This window comes from Protopterus annectens, chromosome 2.part1 (genome assembly GCF_019279795.1).
Source record: "Protopterus annectens isolate FY-2018-M chromosome 2.part1, PAN1.0, whole genome shotgun sequence".
Taxonomy (NCBI): Eukaryota; Metazoa; Chordata; order Ceratodontiformes; family Protopteridae; genus Protopterus; species Protopterus annectens.
In genome coordinates, this window is record NC_056729.1 from 532,443,753 (window position 1) to 532,456,097 (window position 12,345).

At 40.7% G+C, this 12,345-nt stretch overlaps 1 protein-coding gene across 2 annotated transcripts in view; it reads right to left on the reverse strand.

Moving 5' to 3' along the window:
- CTBP1 (C-terminal binding protein 1) overlaps positions 1-12,345 on the reverse strand; it is a 1,058,813-nt gene that overhangs the window by 118,437 nt on the left and 928,031 nt on the right. For both annotated transcript variants that reach the window (XM_044062322.1, XM_044062321.1), the window contains one exon: positions 2,723-2,853. In XM_044062322.1, coding sequence (XP_043918257.1) covers positions 2,723-2,853 — 131 coding nt within the window. The remainder of the gene's footprint in view (positions 1-2,722; positions 2,854-12,345) is intronic.

Below are 12,345 nucleotides of genomic sequence, written 5' to 3' on the forward strand. Positions count from 1 at the left end.
ATAGATTCCACCTGCTAACTCTAACTAGGGCATCACACACACACACACACACACACACACACACACACACACACACACACACACACACACACACACACACACACACACACACACACACACACACACACACACACCTCAACCTCTTAATGCAAGAAATCTGGACAAAGCCTAAAATAAATATGGTTAATATTATAAATAATGTTCTCATGAAGTTAGAAAATTGCTAGAATTACAGGATTTGTGTTATTATGCATTTTTCTAAAGGATATGACGTCTAAAACTAGAACATTGTTATTGTTTAGCAACTTCAATTCTTTTTAGGAGGAAAATGGGCATAAATCTGGACATTCTGTAAAACATCTGGACAGCGGAGGGGTATGTTACCTCCCTCTTATATATACATACATACATAGACATACACACACACACACACACACACACACACACCATATCTCTCAGTCTCTTAGCACACGAAATCTGGACAAAGCCTGTTATAATGTTGGGGGAAAAGGCCCAAAACTAGGGACACACATAGAAAGTTACTAGAATAACAGGATTTGTGTTGGAATGCATTTTCTAAAGGATATGCAGTCTGAAACGCAAATACAGGTCATTATTTAGTAACTTTAATCCATAACTCATCCTAGTGATTTGTCAAAAAAAAAAAAAAAAAAAAGAATTTTTATGAGGAACAGACCAAAAATATAAGCCAAAAATCTGGACATTTTGGGAAAATCTGTACAATTGACAGGTATGACACACACATACATCCCCCTACCTCCTTAAAAACTGGACAGAACAACAAGGTTTGCATTATATTGCATTTCCTGAGGATTTTTTTTTTTGCGTCTTTCAGCTTTTCCCGGTTAGGGGTCGCCACAGCGGAACTCCGGTCCGCTAATGATTGACAGTTGATTTTTACGTGCCGAGTTGCCAGCCCTGACGCACAACCTTCAACGAAGGTATGCCCATTCACGCATGTCTCCACTTAGAAGATGCTCTAGCTGAGAATCGAACCGGACAGTGTCTTACTGTGAGGCGACAACGCTACTACAGCACCACCACCGCGGATAATGCATTTCCTGAGGATATGAACTCTAAAACTCAAATGTCTCCCATTATTTTCTGACTTCAGTTCTCAGTGATTTGCCAGAAAAAACAGAATCTTATGAGAAACAAACCAAAACTATGAGGCAGATATCTGGATAGTTGTGAAGTATGACCCCCCCCCTCTTACACTCACTCCTACCCCCCCTTACTTACACACAAACAGACAGACACAAACTTACCTCCCTCTTTCAAACACACACACACACACACACACACACACACACACACACACACACACACACACACAAACAGACACACACACACACACACACAAACACACACACAGACCTACCTACTTCTTACAGACACGCATACACAACCCTCCTACCAACTTCTTACATCTACACACCCCTACCTACTTCTGACACACACACACACACACACACACACACACACACACACACACACACACACACACACACACACACACACACACCTCTTAAACACTTACACACACACACACACACACACACACACACACACACACACACACACACACACACACACACACACCCCTACCTCTCACTTGTACCTTTGTCCATAGTCCAAACATCTTCTGGAATTCAAATTCCGCGTGGGTGCGGAAGATGAAGACATAAACCATCGGGCGCATAGACGCAGAACCATCTGTGTGACTGGACACAAAGGGCGTTGTTAAAGAAAAACGCCCTTAAATTTTTTTTTTTTTAATTATAAATAAAATTAATCTCCTGGACAGCCAGTTCAGGGGGGTGCAAATGTATCCCCTTGCACCTGCCTGTGGGCGGCCTTGGTTCTCATTTATTCCAAAGTTTCAAACACAGTACAAAATTTGTCACAGCTCTGCTGCCATCATTCAGATATCTGTAGCTGACACTATCTGGATGAAGTTGCTTATATTTTAAAGTAGAGAGCAACACTGAAGCTTATGAAAGTGCACTGCTATGTTTTCCAGTTCTCTACCACCCCAGATCTTTCCATCTGTGACCACCTACAAAACAATAAATGTCTCATTTTGAGTCTTCCCTACAGAAAGAATTAATCAATGATATGCAATATTTCTACACTGTGAGTGACTTTGCAATAAAGCATTACAAAGTGTGGGTTACCAGGAATTTATCAATGCTGCATGTGGTCTCCTCACAAGGCACAAGTAAGTGACTTAATAACAAGGCAAACGGATAACTCACCTAAACCCCTCATCCTGCAGTATATTACTATTTTGCTATTGTTAAGGCTCTCCTCTAATCTTTTAAGCCATGACCTGAATTCTACATCAGTTTCTGAATGTTCTTCTATTTAGCTCCGTCATTCTAAGAGATTTTCAACTACCCATAACTGAAAGACAGTAGTGATTAACATTACAAGATGATAAACACAGATTAATACAACTGGACTATGTTACTAGAATGCTTCACCTTTTTTCAGGCAAGAGTAGAATGCTGACTAATGACCCCAAAGCCCACGACTAACTTCAGGAAACTTATCAGAAGACAGAGAATGGACAATGACTTTGTGTGTTTGCTTGTTTTGTTAATGGGTACAAGGGCAAGACCACATAGTCCAATACAACAGAGAACTGTAATAAGAGAATCACATATTTAAAAGGTTCAGATTCATGAATGTCACGTACCTGAAAGGCTCTGACTCATGGACATCCAGTGCTGCACCTCGTATCCTGCCTTCTTTTAATGCTTGAGCCAATGCCTTTTCATCGACCAGCCCACCTCGGGCAGTATTCACTAAGAAGGCTCCTTGCCTCATCTGTGAGCAAACAAAATCATAGTTACAGTTATTTTACTGAATGAAAGTACACAACAGATGCTGACAGTGATAAGCTTTGGACAGCTCTTGAACATCAAGAAAAAATTAGGTTTGAATCTAACAATCAGTACATACATAATGTACATTTATGAATTAAGTAATTCAGACACCTAACTCCCCAAGTCACCAATGAAAACCTGTCTTGAGGAAATACAGGACAGAGACACATCAAAAGCATTCAGGTTTGTTTTGAAGGAATTCTTTTATTGTAGTCCATAATAACAACCTGTAACCTTTACATTAAACAGTATTACATGTGAAAAAAAAAAAAAAATACTCAAATACAAAAAGCAATTTAATTTTTAGAACTAACGGTATAGTCTGTTAACAGAGAATAAATCATAGTAAACAATATAGTGACCGATACTATATGCAATGTCACCAGGATAAATATATAAATAAAAAGAAGATGGTCCCTTTACAAATCAGCTGTTGAAACTTGAAAATTAACAATAAAATTTAAATTTTAAGGGAAATAACTAGCTCAAAGAAAGCAGCAGCATATCACCCTTAAAAAGAAACTATACAAAAGAAACTGGCACACTTTTAAAATGACAAAGAAGTCATAACTCTCAACCTCTTTGGACATGAAATCTGGACTAAGCCAAAAATAATTAGGGGACAACGGCCCAGAAATAGAGACAAATTTTAGATACTGCTCTTATAAACTTAGAAAGTTGCTAGAATAAAAAGTGTCGCACTAAGAAGCATTTTCTGAATGATATGAAGTCTGAAACTCAAATGTCAGTCATTATTTAGTGGCTTCAATCCTCAATAATCTGCCAGAAATCCACAAATTTTCTGATGAACAGACCAAAAATATAAGGCAAAAATCTGGGCATTCTGTGAAAATCTAGACAGTTCATAGGTATGAAAGAAGTTATGTCAAGAACTAGTATTTCAAAGGAATGGCAACAGATACACAAACTATTTACAGAAAAAAGTGGTACATTCTGTAATGGAGGGAGCGACTATTCAAGATACCATGATTCATCCATAATAATATCCTGGAAAGGTAGTGGCATGCAATATCAATTATTTCTGGGGCACAAAAAGTTCAGCAGTGACAGAACTATGAAAAAGGCAACATCTCACAGACTGCTATTCAGAAAAGTATAAACCTGCTGTAGGATTAAAAATCAAAGACTTAGCTTCAAATGCAGAGTATGTATCAAGAGACTTACCTTAAAAACAGCTAACTATGCCTAAATTCTCTTAAGAAAGCATTTATCTAAAGCAAACCACCAAAATGGAAAATCATATGCATTACAGTGACAGCCCTAGACGGTGTTACTGGACTGCATTCACTAAGTGGCCACAATACAACTGAAACTGTAAGGTTAATCTGTCCTGAAGAGCAGGGCTCTATCTGACCATGGGTCACATTAAGGTAATGAATCAGGTATGAATGCATGAAGGATTATGGTGCTTGATAGGAAACTCGGAAGATGAACAGCTTTAGAGCAAAGTGCCTGTGCTTTTTTCACACAAATATATTACCCAGACTATGTGCAGTTCTCCAAGGGGTTTACCAAGGTATATTCATTGGCAGTTCTTTGCACTGTATCTAAAATTGCTGCATATCTTACCATTACTTAAGCCACATGTTATCCATAGGTGCTTTATTCAATTCAGGGTCATAGTGAGCAATAGCCTGTCCTCGCAAATAGTGCATGCAAAGCAGGGGCTCTTCCTGAGTGTGACACCAGTCCACTGCAGGGCACTCACATGCACACACACATACTCATAAATACACCACTTATACACACCTACAGCAATTTGGAGGATTTACAATAAGCTGCCTACATGCAAATTTTTGAGTTGTTAGAAGAAAGTGGAGACCCAAATGAAAATCTATTTAGAGAGATGGATAACATACAAATTCCACACTGAGGTCTAGCCACAGTCTGGGAGGCAGCAATGCTAAGCACTACATTACTCTTGCCAAATTCCCTCTTGTCCTGCCCCCCCCCCAACCCAAGATATGCGCACTAACCATACAAACAGGCTACTTCCACTCCTTCTGTAATGGCACATTTACAGATGCATATACCATGTTATAAACAAATAATTATGGTACATGAGAGGAGCTCTCTGATCATGTAGCCCAGGCAGGTATGACCCTAGCCCTGAGTAGCATTTTACCATCACCCAGAATGATACCACAGTAGAAACAGAAAATGATTGACTTCATTAATTGGCTAAGTTTCTGGTGTCATTCTAAGGGGATCCAGTACCTGTCTGACTGGGATGACATGATCGACATACCTCGATGCTTTGCCAGAGATGGCCTGAATCTGTCGCCCCCCGGGACTTCAGATACTGGCAAAGGCTCTTGCCACCCCCTATAGTGCCTTTTTTAGGCAAGGTCCAGAAGACCGAATTACCACCGTAACAGCTACAAACAAATGTAATCTGAGGGTTATGCTACTCAATGCTAGAAGTCTAAATCTCCAGATGCACTCATTCAAAGCGCTCCTTAAAATGGAGAACATCGACGTTTGTGCAGTAACAGAGACCTAGTTGAAGGCACCAGAAAGAACCCCTGCACTACCAGGCTATAATTCATACTACACCTTTCGTCCCCAAAATGTGGACCGAAGCCCAAAGCCCTAAAGGCCGTGGTGTATCCATATTCATAAAGGATATGCACACCTCCAGGCTAGTAGCTCAACATAATGCATCAGAGATACTTCAGGTACAACTAACACTGGGTAAGACTGCAATCCAGGTTGTTGCCTGCTACAGATCTTCCACCATGTCCCAAGACTCCCAGTGCACATTCCTAAGCACCCTGGAAAATATTAAGGTCCAACCAACACCCTCATACTGGGTGACTTTAACTACCCCTCCATTAACTGGGAAAACTACTCAAGTACCAACACACTTGCTCAACGTTTTCTGGAATTCATTAATTCCAATGCCCTGGACTAGCTCATTCTTACCCCCACTAGGGGTAGCAACATCCTCAGTCTGGTTATTACAAATATGGACGACCATTGCTCTGCACCAATTATCAACTCCTCCATGGTCACATCTCACAACAAGCTAGTCACCATGGACATCCACATCCCACCCACACTCCCCGCAAAGGTAACCACCATGAAAAACTTTTCCAAAGCTAAGTTTGGGCTTCTAAAAACTGAGGTGGCTAACTTCACGATGCCCATGCAAATGCAGAATAAGTGCAGGACTGCTGAATCATACTCCAATGCACTGTACGAACATGTACACAAATGCATGGAATGGGCCATACCCAATAGAACCAAGATGCTCTCCTTCAAAAAAAGGAAGCCAATCTGGTGGTCCCCTGCCATAAACAAACTCTACAACAGAAGGAAGAAACTGTTGCAAAATAAGGCGAAGTCCCAAGACTGGAAAAACTCCCTTTTTAGGCTCAACAAAAAGTTGAGATCCCTCATCAAATACTCTAAAGCTAGCCATGAAATCAAAATTGCAGCAGATACTAAAGGCAACCACAAGGCCTTCTATAGTTATGTCAAAAATGTACATGGCAATGTTCAGATTTACTCTGAGCTACTACACAATGGCAACTCCGATACTGAGCCAACAGACATTGCCAATATACTGTCCGACAGATTCAGTGCCAATTTTACTGCCCTCTCACCCCCTAAAGGGCCAATCACAACACCAGAGGAATGCCTAGTACCCAATATTACAGCTGCATAGGTTAAAATTGCACTGTCCAAAGCCAGAAATACAGATTCTATGGGACCTGACAATATCCCTGGCTGTGTTCTACATGAATTATAAAATGAACTGGCACCACACCTGTGTGTCCTGTTCAATCATAGCCTCACTTCAGGCTTTGTCCCCAGCAAATGGCATACTGGTACTGCCATCTCACTCCACAAAGAGGGTGGGATTATGGACTCTGGCAACTACAGCCCCATTAGCCTGATGAGCCTGGTATGTAAGGTTATGCAGCACATCCCGATGGACCTAATAAATAAGGACATAGGGAATCTCCAGACTCTAGACCCCACACAGTTTGGATTTGTGAAGGGTAGATTATGTCTGCTCAACCTGGTAGACTTCTTCGAGTCTGTCAGCTGTAGATGAAGGCAAAGTAGTTCACACAACCTATCTTGATCTGGAAAAGGCCTTTGATACAATTCCTCACTCAGAAATCATAGATAAATTCACCAAACTAGGCACCAACCCCTATGTCACAAGGTGGGTTGCAAACTGGCTCACTGATAGAACCCACACTGTGAAAGTAGCGGACTCCAACTCTGAATACCAACCAGTCAATTGTGGAGTTCCACAGGTCCTGGGTCCACTCCTGTTTGGCATCTACTTTTCTGAAGTCCAGGCCAAAACCAAGGGACTCTGGCTGACCAAGTTTGCAGACGAATGCAAACTGGGAGCCATTATTAGCCCTCCAAATGATGTTGACATTCTACAGAAAGGCCTCACGGAGACCAATGACTAGTGCCAGAACCATGGCCTTAAGCTCAGTGCCAAAAAATGCATCGTCATTCCCTTTGGGCAGAACACGGTACACATGAATTACCACATCAATGGTAGTTCACTGAATACTGAAGGTGTTATAAGAGACCTGGGAACACAAACTGATAGCAACCTCTCCTTTGACAATCACATTACCACTGTGTCAGAAAACCCTTCCATGTGGCACATCTCATTTCAAAGGGTTTTGCATCCAGGAAGAAAGAGGTCATTGTCTTTCTCTACTCTTCCCTCATTATACCTATTATCAAGCACAATGCCCCATTTGGAATGTACCTCATTAGATAAATGCAATAACTAGAAAGACCACAAAAGTACCTCACTAAGAGGATCCTAGGCCTTAAACACTTGCCCTATGCGGATAGACTATAAAAACTCCAGCTATTCTCGGTATCATATTGCCTACTTAGAGGCAATCTCTGCTTGACCTACAAAGCCATGACAGACCCAGCACTGTTAGATATGCTACGTTTAAAGAAATCCCAAATTCCTCGGTGACACACGCTCCAGAGACTTCAACCTCATTATCACAATCAACAGAACTTGCTGGAGGGAAAGGTCCTTAACCCAGAGACTGCCCATGCTCTGGAATAGACTTCCCTTACACGTCAAGCAGAGCACCTCACTGGCCCTCTTCAACAGAAATCTTGACAAGTGGATGGGAAATAGAAAATTCACCCCGGGGATCATTTCAGTGGCCCTGCTTGACAGAGGTACTGGTAAATAATGTTGAGTGGCACAATGCCAGGGAATCCTTTGGGCTGGCTTATAAAGGCTCCAGTGCCATTAGCCTAGTACACACCTATGAACCATGAGGTACCTTGCTAGTACCACTGTTATCTTAAGTGTGGACTATATTTACTATTATTTCCTGTGTTGTGTTGTCAGTACTTAACATAGGCTAATGGCTTCTGGACAGCAGTCCTATATACTGTATGGGCAACAGACAAGTCACAACTTGTTCATCCTCATCCACAGGTTCATAGGTAAGTACTAAGCTAGCTGCCTTGTCGGCCATTTTAAGTCTAGCCAATTCCACTTTCAAATGTGAGACTCAAACCTTGTACCTTGTGACTGTGGGGTAAACGCTTTAACCATTATATGAACCCCTAACCCCAAAATATGCATTAACTGTGTCAGACACCACACTATCTGGAATTGAACCCTTAACTCAGTACACTGACAACACATGCTCAGTTCTGTTTCATATCCCTCTTTGTCAAAACACAGAAAATTGTATTTCCTTAAACATATTTCCAGTGAGTTCACGGTTTCTGGGCCTACTACTTTCATTCTATTAGGCTGTTGTTCTTTTTCCCATTTATTGAGTGTATTTAACTAAGGGGGTGGACGAAGACCCCCATGCAGTGGTGCAGTGGGCTTTGCTCCCTGCAAATTAATGTTACTAGTGTTTTGCTTGACAAGTTTGGTGAGTTTTTATCCATTCTTCTGCAGCTAACAGCATGCTCTCAACAAGTCTGGAGTAGTCATCTCACCGAGGATCCACTTGGGACACCTCTAAGGCTGATTAAGTTGAACATTTTACATGAGACTGTGCCAAATACTTTGTTGAACACCAAAACAAGCTATATTTAAAATCTAAATCTGCTCTTCTTCTCCACCAAAAATCTCCCATTTGTAATCAACACACTAAAGATTTCCAGAACATGCTTATGGGGACCAACCACCGATGTTATCCATTCCTAATACCTTCCAAAAGCACCCGGCACCTGTCCCCCCATGATGTGCTTCTGCTATGCTGATCATCAGTGCCTTTTTTACCAAAACTGTTATGCATCTTTTCTCTCCAGGTCTTCCTGCAGTCCCCTTCAACCAAGGAGTACTACTTCCATCCTAATTTTATCAGTTGTTTTCTTCTAATGTTCATATGCAATGGCATTACCACATACTTCATATTTTCCTTGTATTTATCAGATTATTTACTTCACCTACATTCCATGATAGAAATACTAATGTTTCTCCTCCCCCATTCCTTTATCCATCCATCATCCGGTCGTTGCCAAAGTCTGACCCCTTTCTAGCAGCCTCAAGCCACCTCTAAGGGTTGTACCAATCATCAGTCACAAGCAAGTGCCTCTGTATTTACTTGTTGCTTTATGTTTCATTACTTGCACATGCCTAGACACTGGACATCACATTCAGGAACCTGTGTGATTGCTCATTGGTCCTAGCTAGCCCCACTTTTTCATTTTAAGACTATCACCATGACAATGCAGTAACCTCTTTGTTAAATTGCCCCCTTGGACAGGCCCAAGGAAGGCAGTTTGTGTTCAAGCTCCTTTGTTCCTCAATGCCAAATTCAGGCATTCACAGCCATCTACTGAACAGATAACCCCACTGGACGCAAATGTCTTTTTTCAGGTGTGACCAGGGAGCACTTCCTGGTTAAGTGACCTTCTCACTCAAAACTAACATTCTGAAAACAAGAAAAACGTTATTATCACTCCAGTTCTGAAACAAAACAAAAGATGTCTGAAAATTAACGACCAGTAGTAATATTACTCAATCTCATTAAAATCTTGAAAAGCAGCTCATGCAGCAATTTTCCAAAGTATGTTCTTTTATCTTACTGGCCATATGGATGCTCCTTAAATATCTTCTTCTTCAACAGAACTTGGATCTCTTGACTGCAGATGTTCTTGTAGATCTAATAATACAACTACCACTGGCTGGATGTCAAGCTCTTCTTACTTCACATACTGTCTGTGACGCCCCTGCACTGGCCCAATACTCAAGGAGCCTCAATCCTCACCACTAACACCAGTAAGGGATGTGCACATTGGGAGGATCAACAGTACACACACAGTAAAGTACAATTTCCCTTAAGAGCACACAGAAATCACAGTCAGTCTGGGGCTGGTCTCTCTCTCTCTCTCTCTGAGATGCCCGATAAGACTCCCCACTGGCACAGCTATACGGTTAAAATCTCAGCCTTGTGGTCAAGCCAAAACCTCCAGCACCCTCTCTGTCCAACCAGTGCTTCGTGTCCCTGCCAAAGTAGCTCACACACACACATTGAGATTTGATTTATATACAAACACACAAACACTCCAGGGGAAGGCTGGCACAGGTTCACTAGCTATGCTCCCTTCTGCCCAGACTATAAGGTAGTAATCACTTCCACCAACGACCCTTAATTAGCAGCTATTATAAGGTCCTTCCCAAAGGGTGACCAATTCTACTGTGTAATGTTATTATTATCCAAATGGTAAGTGTGACCAAGACCCAGGCCAGGGCTATTTAAGAGTGGTCTGTACAGTGTCACCAAATACATATGAAAGTAGTCTAAGAGCTTAAATATCTCTAAACAAACCAGCCACAATTAAAAGGTTTAAATATATTTAATACTAAATAATAAAAGATCAAGACAACACTCAATAACTCAACACAGTGACAACAGAGTTCAGAATCATAGGAAATACTTCAAAACAACATTGCAGGACAGTCTCATATAAATACAGAAAACATCTAAACTAACATTTACTGTATTCCTATCTATATTTAAGAGATACTATGCCCTAAATTATTTACTTACAGAGCCAGGCAAACATAGATGAGAAGTGCTGATGACAGGATGTTTCTATGTCCAAAGACAAATTCAAAATGCACAGACTCACTCTCTTGACATAATTCTTAAATTACTATCAAACATTTCTGCTGGGTTATCTCAGATTACATCATTCTTTTTCACCTCTGTGTCAAAAATACTTATCTTTCAGAAACTTGCCTGGAACTGGAAGTTGTAAAACAGTTGCACACTTTTACCTTTGAAACCTGCAATTACTTCTGTTTTGAGACAATAAAGAGAATTTCTAGCTGCAGACATTCTGTCTCCTGGCATTAACTAACTTTATAATACAGTCGTAAATAATTTCAACTTATTTTCTTAAAGTTTTGCAAGTTAACTCTGCATGTTCCAGCTTCTTCTATTAAAACATACATTTGCATAGGCATATACTTCATATACATTTCTGTTCTATTCCTGTAGGGTACACTGTGGTTGCATTCTTGAAGCTCAGTACATAGCATACAGTTAAAGACTCACTTCTGCACCAGCAGTTCAATATACACATAATATACAGTTTTCTTACACCTGTAAGACAAGTATACAAATCATATTACTATTCACAAATGACACAGGATTGTTTACAAAATTCCAGCTTACTGGGCTGGCAGCCTTCACACTGGCACTTTGTCCTCAAAAGTTCAGTTCAGGAAATGTATGTCCTCCTCTTTATTTATTTATTTTTTTCTCTGTAGGAGTACCACAGGACTCAGTTATGGCTATTCTCTGACTTTTATTAGTCATTAACCACTTAACTGGTGAGCTGTTTATTATCACTGATATAATCTGTGCAGATCATTACTTGTTATTCAAGCATGCTCTAACCATAGGAGGATTAGGAAATATGTTGATTAAGACTATTCATAGCTGAACAGCCAGTTCAAAATCAACGTATCACCATTCTAAGTAAAACAAACCCAAGTTGCTTGAAACCACTCCAACATTCACCTCTGCATGCTGACAGCGTAATGAATTGTCCTAATGGTTCTTCCCCTGGAGAAGTTTTCTTCATTTCATTACAAGGGAATGATATCAGGTCTCAGTCCAAATCTGAAAGAACAGATCAGCACCTGCTCTGAAAAAATGCACATCAGGTGGGAGACTAGGAGACAAACAGTATGGTTTACAATTTCTTGTCTACTCTTCCAGGACTATTATTAAATGCTACAAAGTCTGCAGAAAACGGTGACCTAATTCATTCCCCCAATACAGCAACATGTTGGATACAACAGACTCTCCCATTAAACAGCAGCAATGCAGCAAATTCTTCTTGCTACAGTAGAAAACTGTTGTCCTTCCATAAATATGTCTTACTGTTAAGAATTCCACCCTTTGACCTTGTCTATCATCACCTG